The 12,316-nt window shown below is 58.8% G+C and overlaps 1 protein-coding gene across 1 annotated transcript in view; it reads right to left on the reverse strand.

The window, feature by feature from the left end:
- Nucleotides 1-1,269: 1,269 nt before the first annotated feature.
- Nucleotides 1,270-12,316, reverse strand: part of SLC6A17 (solute carrier family 6 member 17) — a 49,444-nt gene continuing 38,397 nt past the window's right edge. Inside the window, exons 7-12 of the mRNA XM_038541044.1 lie at nucleotides 10,484-10,725; nucleotides 10,011-10,203; nucleotides 8,052-8,244; nucleotides 7,404-7,563; nucleotides 5,600-5,762; nucleotides 1,270-5,117 (exon numbers count right to left, since the gene is read on the reverse strand). Coding sequence (XP_038396972.1) covers nucleotides 4,749-5,117; nucleotides 5,600-5,762; nucleotides 7,404-7,563; nucleotides 8,052-8,244; nucleotides 10,011-10,203; nucleotides 10,484-10,725 — 1,320 coding nt within the window. The 3' untranslated portion in view covers nucleotides 1,270-4,748. The remainder of the gene's footprint in view (nucleotides 5,118-5,599; nucleotides 5,763-7,403; nucleotides 7,564-8,051; nucleotides 8,245-10,010; nucleotides 10,204-10,483; nucleotides 10,726-12,316) is intronic.

Raw genomic sequence — 12,316 nt, forward strand, 5'->3', positions numbered from 1 at the left:
GGAAGTCTGACTCCATAGCCCATTTTTTTTTTAAAGATTTTATTTATTCATGAGAGAGAGATAGAGAGAGAGAGGCAGAGAGAGAAGCAGGCTCCATGCCAGGAGCCCGACGCGAGACTCAATCCCAGGACCCCAGGATTGGGCCCGGGGACAAAGGCAGGTGCCAAACTGCTGAGCCACCCAGGGATCCCCTCCAAGCTCTTTCAAACCCACCACTTCTTAGTGGGTCTATGTGTGCCTCCTGGCGGGGTGGGGGTGGGGGTTGACATTTCAACCAAAAACACTACCTTCAATCAAACAAAGCACTGAATGAATTTACAAGGAGGGACATTCCCAGCACAGGGACTTTCTCCACTGAGAGGAGGGGGTGGGGGGATTTGGAGTCTAGGGATGGTGAGGGATGGGGTTCCCTTCGGAAAACTCAAGACAACAGGGGTTTACTTAGCTTTGTGTATCCATCGCTGGCACAGGACCTGTCACCGTGGATGCTTAAGAAATGTCTGTTCAATCATCAGACTAACCCACAAAGGTAGGAGCGCGGAGTCAGAGAGGCGGGTAAGGGTGGGAAGATTTGGGCACAAAGGTTTTCCTGCCATCTGGTGGCTATTTCTGGAATGACACCTTTTTCTTCTAAGGCCATGGAAGAAATGGAGGGTTGCTTGGGGGACCTGGGCTGTGCAGGTCAGGCAGCAGCAGCACTGCAGACGGTCGGGGGTGCGCTCCGGGGCCCTTGCCCTGCCACAGGGGTCTGCAAAGTATCAGAACTTAGAGCGTGGCTGGCTCCCCGTGACCCCGGAAGCCCCTAGCCCCACCCTTGCAGAGGGACGGGTACGGCTGCTCTTGGCACTAAGGCAGGATCTCCCCGCAAGGCCACGGAAGTGACACTGAACACTGTCCTCATGTGAGACGGAGCCTCATTCTCCCCCCACCCAGGAAAACCTGAGCACAGAGCACCTGCCTCCCAGGCTGCTCACGTGAGATTTTGTGTGGGGGGTATTTGGACCCCAGTAAGGCCTGCTACAGGTGTGTGTGTTGTTCAGTTCACCTAGCACAATTCTTAGGAAAATACGATTTTTTTCTTATTGCATCCCTCCTCATCCTCCCGGAACTCCTCAGCCAGCCAGCACCCACAACCCCACCGCAGTCCTCTCTACCCCATCCTGTCCATGCTTGTCCCCACACCCCTCCCCACCCAGAGCCTCTGCTCAGATCTCTGGCTTCCCCATCCCCTCTCCCTGAGCCTGGAGCAGGTCAGAAAGGCAAGAGAAATTTGGTAAGAACAGACACTTTATTGCACACCATGAGGGGGGTGGAGGAGAGGAAAGGAGGGGATCTGGTGGGTGATGATGCCTCATCCCCTCCCCTGGGCTGCGTGGTCTGGACCCAGGGCTCTGGCCCGTCACAGGGCACATGGACTTGAATTGTTCTGAACTTGCACCAGAACCAAAAGCGATGCCTGCCATGTGTGCTTGGGACTATACAAAGCAGCGCTCGGGGTGAGGACGGACGCTGGGCCCTCCTTCTCCCAACCCCAGTCATTAGGCTTCCGGTGAGGGGGGGCAGCAGGCCCCCAGTTTCAAGGCCTCGTGGATGCTCAGAGAGTCAGGTGCGTTCCAACTTGTGGTCTCCACTCTTTTCTACCACGGGAGTACTCTGGGGGTGCCGCTGTGAGGAGGGCCAGAAGGGGGCCCCCCCGCCCATAATACTGCAGGCCTGCTTGGGGCCCGGCACAACACAGCTTCCAGCCCCAGCCGCAGCCTGTGGCAGGAGACCCACGAAGGCTTCTCCTGGCACTAGGAGCTGGATGTCCCCTCAGATGTCCTGCTGGAGGGCAAGGCCAACCGTGCTGGTGTCAATCAACCAGTGTGCCCTCCCCATCCATCCCCAGCTGGATCTCGGGCTTCATGTTGGCTCAGTGGACAGAGGGCATCTGAGCAAGAAGCTGGTGACGGGGCCTGGAGGACAGGCAGGAGCAGGGACCAGGGGACTCATTCAGACACGCCCTGCCCCGAGTCCACCGTCCCCTGTGGGCACTGCGTGGACAGCACCAAATCCAGTAAGGGATGGGGAGCCCATATAAGGATGTGGGGGCTCACCCCTCTCCGGCACCCCCGCTCCTCCGGGGGATCTGGGGCTGGATGGTACCTGGTCAGATGCCCCCGTCCTTGGCCCCAGGCTTCCCCCCACTCCCAGCTCCCCTGAGGCGTGAGGACAGGAGTGTGTGTCAGCAGCGCAGGGGAAAGCTGTTCCTTTCAGAACCGTCTCAAGGACAAAGGGGACGGAGATGCTGTGAGATGCTCTCCTGGGGTCTCACCATCTTAAGAAACCCAGCGCTTTTCCTCAGGATGAAGAGTTTGTGAGTCCAGTGGGAACAGCGAGAGGTTGGCTAGAAAATAAATTTAGGGACTTCCCCCCCCCGCCCCCCGCAAAGCCCCTCCTTCCCTGTTTCCCCACAAGCCCAGTGGTGTGCAGGCAGTGAGTCACCCGTAAGAAACACCTGCCTTTCCCCCACAGCACCCTGCCCCGAGGCCTTGCCTCACAGCCGGGAGGAGAAGGAGGCCGGGGGAGGGCGGTGTGGTCTTCAGGAAGGCGGTGAACACTGGGAATCACAAATCACCCTACACACACACCCACGCCCACGGATGTGCACACGCCACACACATACACGCGTACACACGCATACACCAAGCTCCAGGCCCCGTGTCTAATGCAGCAGAGACACAGCCGGGACAGGGCCTGGCCTACGGCGAAAGGCTACAAGGACTACCCAGCCCCTAGGAACCAGCAGACAGCCCAGCTCAGCCGCCCTACTGCAGGCTGGCAGGCTGGGGCCTGGCCCAGCCACACGCTACAAAATTAAAAATATATCAAATATACAATGAAAATAGATCTGTACAGCACTAAGGATGAAAATAGTCCACCAGCCACAGTATAATATTGGGTTTGTCAGTTAACAGCATTTACACCCACATGTACAGATTGAATATACAATAGAAATAGAATATGTAGAGAGTATATATAGTAGAGTGTCTCTCCTGGGGCCTTGCTTCTCCTGTTGCTAAATCTGCTGGGATTAGGCATGGGGGCCAGGTAGGAGGTGTGAGGTGAGGGTGGCTAAGGAGGGATGTGGCGCCTCGAAGGCTCATGTCTTTAGGGAGACATGGGTCTCCTCCCCCGCATCATGCTCAAAAAGGACAGGTGTGGCCAGAGGGCTGGAAACGGGAGCAGATGGGGGAGGGGTGAGTGAAGGAAATGGCAAGGTGGGAGGATGGACCCCCTTCAGGCAAGAGGGGGGAACTGAGCGGCTGAGGGATGAGGGAAGGAACTCTGGACCTAGTCTGTCCCTCCCCATGCTGAGAACACAAGAGGAACGCACGGCCTTCCGTTGAAGATGCCCAGACCTAGCGCTGTGACCTGCTGCTGCTCTCCCCACGGCAGCCCTCAGAGATGGAGTCCTGGGGTCCCGCCTGCCTGCCCGCCTTCCATTCATCCGCACCCACGCACCCATGCAACCATCCTGCCACCAGTCCATCCATCCCTTTGCAGGCACTGTGTCCAGCCGGGTTCGGATCCTCCCGGCCTGTACTCTGACAGCAGCCCGCTTCCAGGGGAGGCCTCAGGTCAGAGTGGGTGGGAGGCTGGGGGCGCTGGGCCCCAGGACAGAGACCCGGCCCTTCCTCTCGGCAGGCTCCTGCATCCACAGCACTGCCCACGGCCTCCCCTCCACAGGGCTGGGCATCTTGGGGAAGGCTCCCGAGGTATTTGCACACGATGTGCACGCCATGCTGACTGTGCTTGCACAAGGAGAGTGAGTGGCAGCCCAACGAGGGCAGTGAAATTATCCATCTTTCCCCAGGGGTGAGGTTTCCTGGGTACAAGCCCCTGAACTCTAAGGACCCTCCATTCCAGGAAAGAAGCTGCCGCTAGCAAGAAAGTTGGGCCCCAGGTGAGAGTGTGCTTCACAATTGTGCTCCAAACCATCTGAATTGTGCTGTGAACCCTCAAGGGTGCTCTGGAAACCTGTGTACTGCACCCCCACTCCCCCCAGGAAGTGGCCTCCAGGGTGGGGACGGAGAGGGCAGGCCAAGCCCTCCTGGAGATGGGGAAGGGCCCCAGGCGATCACCGCCCTCCCAGGCAGGATGCAGGACACACCCTGCCCCAGGTGGGCCAAGGACAGGGGACAGTGCACCCAGAGTCCCAGGCTGAGAGGCCCCCATCCCCACCGCCCTCCTGCTGCCAAGGCTTGAGCTCAAGCCAGAGAGCTCCAGCTGCCTCACCAAACAACCTGGGGCCTCTACCAGATTCCATGCCAAGTCTGGGCCCTGCGTCCCTGCACAATGGTCCCGTCCCCAACCTTAAATCTGCGCCCTCTGGGACGCCCCACACCGCATCCTGCCCCACCCGGTGCCTCTCACCACCACCGGGCAGCACAGAGGTTGCCCGGGGCCTCGGAACCACAGGTGCCAGGTTACAGGGAGAGAGGGTGGGGGGCACCCCTACAGTGGCCACTCGCTGTCTCCCCGTGCTGGGAATCAGGGCTCTTCCCGTTAGTGGCCTGCAACTCGGTGAGAGGATCCGGAGGTTAGACAGAGTGGGAGCCTGGGCTGGGGACGGTGTCTCCGAGCCCCTGCTCAGGTATAGGGGAAGCGGGCTGGGAGCAGGGTGGGCCAGGAGGGCAGCCCCCAACCCCTGGGCAGAAGGGGCGGGGCGAGGGCGGGTCCAGGGCGGGCGGGGCAGGGGCGGGCTGTCACAGCTCCGACTCCGGGGTCCCCGCCAGGAGGTAGCTGCTCCCATAGCGTCCGTTGGGGTTGCCGCCGGTCTCCAGGGGGGACGTGCTGCCAGGCCCCAGGTAGGAGCGGTGGGTGGGCATGGGGGAGGGCGCCTCGCTGGGCACCTTGCTGAGGATGAAGCGGGTCTCGTCGTTCTCCTCCAGGTTGGAGATGTCCTTCATCATGCGGCCCTTCTTGTAGGACACGGACAGGGTGTTGGAGCCGTCGGAGAGCAGGTGGCAGTGCCGCAGGAGGAACACCACGGGGATGGGCAGGGCGGCCACGACGATGAGGGTGATGAGCAGGGCCATGGCCCAGGTGGGGAAATACAGGTAGCGCTCGGCAGCCTAGTGGGGCACGGGGTGAGGGCTGCCGCTGCCACCGCCGCCCGACAGCTCGCCCTCCCGGGACCGCCGGGCCTGCTCTTCCCGCCACCACCCCCACCTGCCGTCCGGGCTGGGCACCAGCTGACAGGGAGGCCCTCGGGTGGCTACCTGCGTTAGCCGGTCGCCTTTGGGGAAGGCCTGAGCTCCCCCGGGCCTCAGTTTCTACAGCTGTAAAGTGGATGGGTGATTCAGCCCACAGACGTGGAGAGAGAACATGGGTTAGAAAGACTGGACCAGAGTGTCGACCTCTCTGAGCCTCGGTCTCCCCACGTGTGCTATGGGGATAAAGCCACCTCTCTGTGCTATGGGCCGTGGTAAAGACGGCGGCCCTGGCGCGGCCGGGGACACCCTGGCGGGGCCGGCACACGGCAGCTACCCTATAAGGGTTTACGTCTATTGCCTGTTGGGTGGAAGCAACCCTGGGGTTTCAGGTGCCCCCTCACCTCCTCCTTGATCCAGGCGCTGTACCCCGGGGGCGTGACCCCCAGCTGGATGATGCTGGCTGTGGTGAGCACAGCCATACACAGTGGAGACACGAACTTCCACATGTAGAAATAGAAGCGATAGGGCCGGAAGCCCAGCATCTCCGTCAGCTCCTGCATGAACCTGCCAGGGGCACAGAGGGCCTGGAATTGGCATCCCCGTGGAACCCGCTCATTCCCCAACAACCGCCTCCTCCAGGAAGCCCTCAGGGACCAGTCCCTCCTTCCCAGCCTCTTCCATTCCTCACATTCAGGGCTCCCAGTTTATTATTGGGTAGCCCCGGTTGGCGTCTGCGCAGGCTCTGGTGGCGCCTGCTAGCCTCTGAATACTTCAGGTCACACCCCACCCAGGGATATGTTGGCCTCCCAGGACATGCCCAGCAGGTGGGCAGGCACTGGGGGAACCCTGCAGCCACCCAGCTCCCAGCCCCACTCCCGCTGGCCTGGCTCTAGACTGCCCCCTGCTGGAAACGAGGTGCAGTGCACTTCCCCAGCGTCCAGAGGCCCCGACTTGGGGGTTTCTAACCTGGGGGTCTGGGGGTGGGATGATGGTAACTGTAGGCTGTATGTGAATGTCACTAAAAAAAAATCATCTCTACTTGAATAACACCTAACTGAAATCTTGCATTTCTTTCTTTTGTACATGCAAGCAACCACAGCGTTATTAGCGGGACCTGAGACTGTCACCAGTTAGTTAAATGACAGTATCTTCCTGTCAGGTTACACTTGAAGCTACCTACAAACATCATTTACATTTATCACTATTTCACAATTACCATTATTATTACCCTAGCTAGATCTTCTGACTTTAATACAGTAAAAATAAACTACACATACATTACCATTTCAGATTTCAAACTGTATTTTTGTTATTTTTCAACTTAATTCATTTCCTATAGGAACCTATATATTTTTCTCTTATCCACTTAAAAACAACATTCTGAGAAGGCATACAGGGGCTTCACAAGACTGCGGAAGAGTCAGGCCCTCGTCTCACAGCATCTTCCACCCCGGGCTCACAGGGCTGCTCCCGTCTTACCACCGCATCCCCGCCGACGTTCTTGGAGGAAGACGATGGCCATAGCAGGACGGTGAGAGAGCCTGATTCTAAGACCCGGTGCAGACATCAGGGGAGCCCTGGCCTTGCAGAGAGTAGGAGGGGCCGGGCCCTGGGGCTTCCCAGGCACACAGACTTACTAAATGAAGAACGAGGCCTGGGGCAGACAGCGAGTGTGGCTCTGCCCTAGGCTCAGGCCAAGACACCCAATCCTTCCTCACGGCTGACTTCCCTTACCCCACCTGACCCCACACTTCAGCCCCAAACCACAGCTCGGCACACACCCCTACTTAGATCACCGGAAAACTCTCTCGGCTGCCGAAGTTCAAGAGCCCTCTGAGGGCAGGGGCCTCCTGTGTCCCCAGTAAGTGTTTAACAAACTTAAAAGAACTCTGAAGAGTTGGTTCTCAGGTAAGGGGCTATGGTAACTTAAGGCAGTTTAGGGTAATGCCAGCACCTGCACCCAGGACACTGGTGTGCTCAGCCTAGCTCTGCCTCTCACCAGCCAAGGGGCCTTGGGTAGTCACGCCCTCTCTCTGAGTCTCAGTTTCCCCAAATGATCTCTAAGGGCATTTTCAACTGTGACATTCTGACCCTGTGGTCTCCTGTTCCACTCAGAAGCGGCCCTGGGAACCCGGCACTCCCCAGGGGGTCCTGAGAGGCACACCCCTCCTCCTCTCCCCACCCCTTCCCCCTTGTCCCCCTTACTTCTTAGTTCCATAGATCCAGGCCACGGCAATGTTCTCAAGGATGACGATGACGGTGAGCGGCAGGGTGGCCGAGTAGTCATCAAACATGGTGACAAAGTAGTTCCCGGAGCGCTGGACGAACAACAGCCCCACGAAGAATGCAAAGACACAGCAGCCCACTACAGAGAGCCGGGAGGCCGGTGTGGGGGCAAAGGTGTAGGGTGGGCGGGGCCCGGGGGTCTTGGGGGGCACCCAGGCCCCTCCCTTCCCACCCCTCCTCCCCGAAGGCCTTCAAGGGAGTGGGATCCAAACACTGGGGTTCTGAGCTCCCACTCTTCTAGGACGGGAGCAGCCCAGGGCCAGAGTGACAGAGATGGAGCAGGGTACAGGCCAGCACGAAGGGAGGGCACCCCTGCCCAAGAGAATTCGGCAAATGACCTGAGACAGGCTGCCCCCAGCTCGGGTTTAGCACAGATTCCCAGACAGCCTTCTCCCGGCTCTCGAGTGCTCTTCTCTGGGGGGGTGAGCCGGGCTCCGACTGCATCCCAGTGCGGGCAGCAGGGGCCTTGTCAGTGTGGAGTCTCAGGTCATAGGCACGTCCTGACTGTGGTCCCCGAGGGCAGCCCGCAAGGCCAGCGGGGGAGTGGGGGCGGCCAGGAGGCCTTACCTGTGAACATTTCCTTGGGCACCTTGAAGGTGTCGATGATGGGTGTGGTGATGCCAGCCATGGTCCCAATCATGCTGCCCAGACCCAGGTTGATGAGCATGAGGAAGAACATGACAGACCAGAAGGGGGACGCAGGGAAGTGCGTCATGGCCTCGGTGAAGGCGATGAAAGCCAGCCCTGTGCCCTGCACGGACTGGGGTGGGGGGGTGGAAGGCAAGCACTCAGTGATGCCCACATGGCTCCCGGGAGCCCCCTGCCCCCTCATCTCTGGCCCTGGAGCTCTGAGAACAGCTCTTCCCTCTTTCACAGGAACCGGTGCCCTCACCTAAATCCTCCTGCCTTTGGCCAGTCAGTGGGTCTCAAACTTGAGTGAGCATCGGAATCCCCCCTACCCCAAGGAGGAAGACAGCAATTTGAAGTTCACCTGCGGGACCTGGAAGCTACACGTGGTACAGGGATCCCAGGTGATTCAGATGAAGATGCTCACATTTAGAAATACACCCAGCTTGAGACCTTGCTCCTCTAGGCAGTCTTCCCTGATTGCTCCAGCCACCGCTGTGGGAGCTCCCAGCCCTGAACTCCAGACTTGAATGTAATGGGCTCAGCCTCGGCTGCCTGATGGAACCACACTGCAGCCTTTAAAACACCAATGTCTGGGTCTCACCCTGGAGAGGGATTTGCTTGGTTTGGGGGTAGAGCTGGGTAGCTGGGTTTCATTAAGTCCCCAGGTGACTCTGATGGGCAGTCGAGGGAGAGAGCCACTGCATTAATGCTTGGGCCCCTGCTCCTGGGGCAAGTGACCACACACTTTTACATTTCCTGTAAGGACCAGTAACTCTGAGGGAGCACCTCTCCACTGTGTGAGTGTGTAGTTCTTGCCATTTGGACGTTATCGAGGTCCTACTGTATAAGAAAAAAAAAAAAAAAACCTGTCATAGTCCTAGTTATATTTAGAGGACTAGGCCATGCCCATGAGAATGGGGCAGGGTCTCATGGAAGGAGGGGTCCTTTATACTGCTGGTCACCTGGGGCAGAAACAGGGCAGGGGTCCCCAGCCTGGAGCCTTTGCTCTTGATCACATGGGAAGGGCAAAGGGGACAAGACACGGCTCCGTCAGCATTGGGGTGGGACCAGTAGTATGCCGCTGACTGAATGTGGAGCCCCGGCATCAGAACAGGGGAAACGTCACCTTCCCTAGCTTCATGAAGAAGGACAGGGTTGGCCTGGGCTGAAGGGAACTGCCTCTGTCTGGAAGCCTTGGCAAGCCCAAGACCCCATGGTCCTCTCTCCTGTCACCTCTAATTTGAAAACGTCCAGCTGTGCAGATGGGAATAGAAGCAAGGTGTCCAAAGTTGGGCCCGAGCACTAATGAGGAAGTACCATGCTGCGGCTCTACCCCAGGGGCTAAGGGGTCACTGTGGCAGTGGGAGCTGCCGTGGGGACAGCGGGGGGCCAGGGAGGAAGAGAAGCATCAAGGGCTGCCCAGGAGCTTGGACATTTGAACCCTGGCTCTCCCCACAGCCATGAGACCGTGAGAACACTCCCAACTCCTAGGCTGCATAGCTGTAAAACGGGACGATACTAACACTGCTTCATAGCACTGTCCCCGGGGCCTAAGGGGATCGACAGCAGGGAACAGACTTTACCACAAATGCTCATTTTCTGTGAGCCACACACAGGAATCCCATTCAATGACTCTGCAAGTCACTCTGTGCAACTCCTGTGATTTCTGTGATGCGTGTCTGCCCCATCCCCGTCGAGGGCCGGGCTTTGGCTGATACCTTTCCTCAGTCCCTCCCCGGACACATAGTAGGTCCTTGCTCCTGAGCCAGCCAGTGAGTCCCTGGCGGCCTTCTGAGGCCAGCGTGCAGGCCCCAGCCGTCCGCAGCCTGGCTCTGGGGCCCACACTCCCACGTCTGCCTTGCTGCCCAGCCCGGGGAAGGGCAGCCTGTCCCACACCTTGTCCAGCTCGTCCTCCAGAAGGCAGGGGTCAAGGCCCAGGGCTGAGAAACGGTCCTCCTTCACGGCCTTGATGACTCTGTACATGTCTGTGTAGTCCTTGGCAGTCAGGTGCGAGAAGTTGACGTGGGGAGGGATGAGGTCCCGGCTCAGGACGTTGGTGTGGAGGTACCCCAGGATTTTCTCGGCATTCCTACAGCACAAAGTGGAGGGGTCCAGGTAAAAAGGCAGGGGTGGGCACAGTACCCGGAGGCACCTGCCAGACACCCAGGCAGGACCCTCCCCACCCCCACGGGCCATGACGGAGACGGCTCTGAACCCGAGCCTGGGACACGCGGCTGGGGACACAGAGAGCTCCTCTGACCTCCACCGTCAGCCCGGGGAGGGGAGACGGGGACTCTGGCTCCGTGGCCCTCCCGCCCCGCCTAGGACTGGTGGACAGGAGAAAGGACAGGAGAGGACATGCCACCTACTCGACCACACACTTCTCGTTCATGATGTTGGCCTTGAAACCCAGCACAGCAAACACCACGAGGGTGGCCAGCACCGAGGTGAAGAAGTTAATGAAGGACACCAGCGCAGCATCAAAGTGGCAGTTGTTGTCTTGCTTGTTGTAGCTGGAGAAGGCAATGACGCCCCCGAAGCCCAGCCCCAGGGCAAAGAAGACCTGGGTGGCCGCCTCCCGCCACACCTGGGGGTCCAGCATCTTGTCCAGCTGTGGGCGCGGGGGACCAGAGACACACAATGATGGTTTCCCGCCACACCCCTTTCCTCAGCCCCCCCAGCTCATAGGCCACACGGTGGAGTGGGAGACTGGGCTGCATGAACGTGGGCGTCCCCCAACCCCTCTGAGCTGCAGTTTCCCCAAGCACAGGCCACAGACAAACAGGAGCATCGGCTTCAGAGGATGCTTGTGAGGTTTAGGTAAGATCAAAGAAACACTATGTGCTTACTCAGTACTTCTCGGCCGACTTTAACTGCCAACTTTGCTTACCGTGGAGCTATCCTACTGAGGAATACCTTCAGGGCCATCAGGTACGATGCGTGCTGCACACACAACTCCAGAGAGTGCCATTCACTTGAATGGTCCCTCCTAGAGTTGTGCAGTGTACAGCCTGCACAACAGTACCAGAGAACTAAGAACACCAGTATTTCACCAATACCTTCTGCACTCGAAGCCCTGAGAACAGACACCACCCTCCTGCCCACCTGATCACTCTTTCCCTAGAAAAAAAAAAAAGGACCAACGTTCATTCATACACATGTACGTGCTCCAGATCACAGAAGGGCCTCAGTTTTCTCATCTGAAAAACGGGAATAACAATAGTGTCCACCCCACGGCAATGGTGAGGATCGAATGTGGCAGCCACCGGTAACGGCTGGCACGCAAGTAGCCAAGGAACCCTGCCGAAGTGCCTCTGACCTAGCGGGGACGGGTTTTCTTGGTGAGGGGCAGGAGTTATTACTCACATTTTGAAAGAGTGAACTGAGACCCGCAAGGTAAAAATTCCTTGCTCAGAGCAATGGAGCTGGTTGTTGGGGCAGAGGAATCACTCAAGCACAGGTGGTCTGAGGGGGCCCATGACGCCCCCTAGCAGCATCTCCTGGTGCCTCTTCTACTCAGACTGTCCCCCCTGCCCCCCACCTCCGCTGTGGAGGCTGACCCAAGTGACAGACCAGGAGACAAGGAGGCGCTACAGAGTTTGCCGTCCCTGCAGGCACAAGCCCACCTGGTCCGGCCCTGCCACCATCGCTGCGGGCCTGTGGCTCAGTCCCCCCGTGTGTGCACCGACCCAGTGCTTGCCCAGGACAGAGGCCCACCGGCCCGCTGCCTCAGCAGCTCCCTGGGCATATGTGGGCACCTGCAGTCACTGCTCTAGCGGAGAAGGTGTTGGCAAGACTGGACGGCCGGGGGAGGCACCTCAGGCTGAGGCGGGCGAGGAGCACAATGGTAGCAGGGCCTGCAGGGTCAGTACGCAAATGGAGCCTTGGCAGGCAAGTGGGCTCTAGGGGAGATTAAGGTCCCCTACACCTTGCACAATATAAAGTCATCTTTGGTCTGCCAAGAAAGGCCAGAATCCAGACATTAAGGCGCTAACAGCCCCCGACACCTACAAGAAGGTGACACCCTCCTCATGCCCTCCAGCTCTCTGCACCCTCGGTGGTAACATGCTGTGGCCTCCCTGTGACTGTGACATGCAGCCGCTCATCCATCAAACGCGGGCACCTGCTGTGAGCCAGGCCCAGCGCCAGCTGATGGGGAGCCACAGAGAGCGAGAGCAGGCAAGGTCCCAGCTCCCGTGGAG

Source organism: Canis lupus, chromosome 6 (genome assembly GCF_011100685.1).
Source record: "Canis lupus familiaris isolate Mischka breed German Shepherd chromosome 6, alternate assembly UU_Cfam_GSD_1.0, whole genome shotgun sequence".
Classification (NCBI taxonomy): domain Eukaryota; kingdom Metazoa; phylum Chordata; class Mammalia; order Carnivora; family Canidae; genus Canis; species Canis lupus.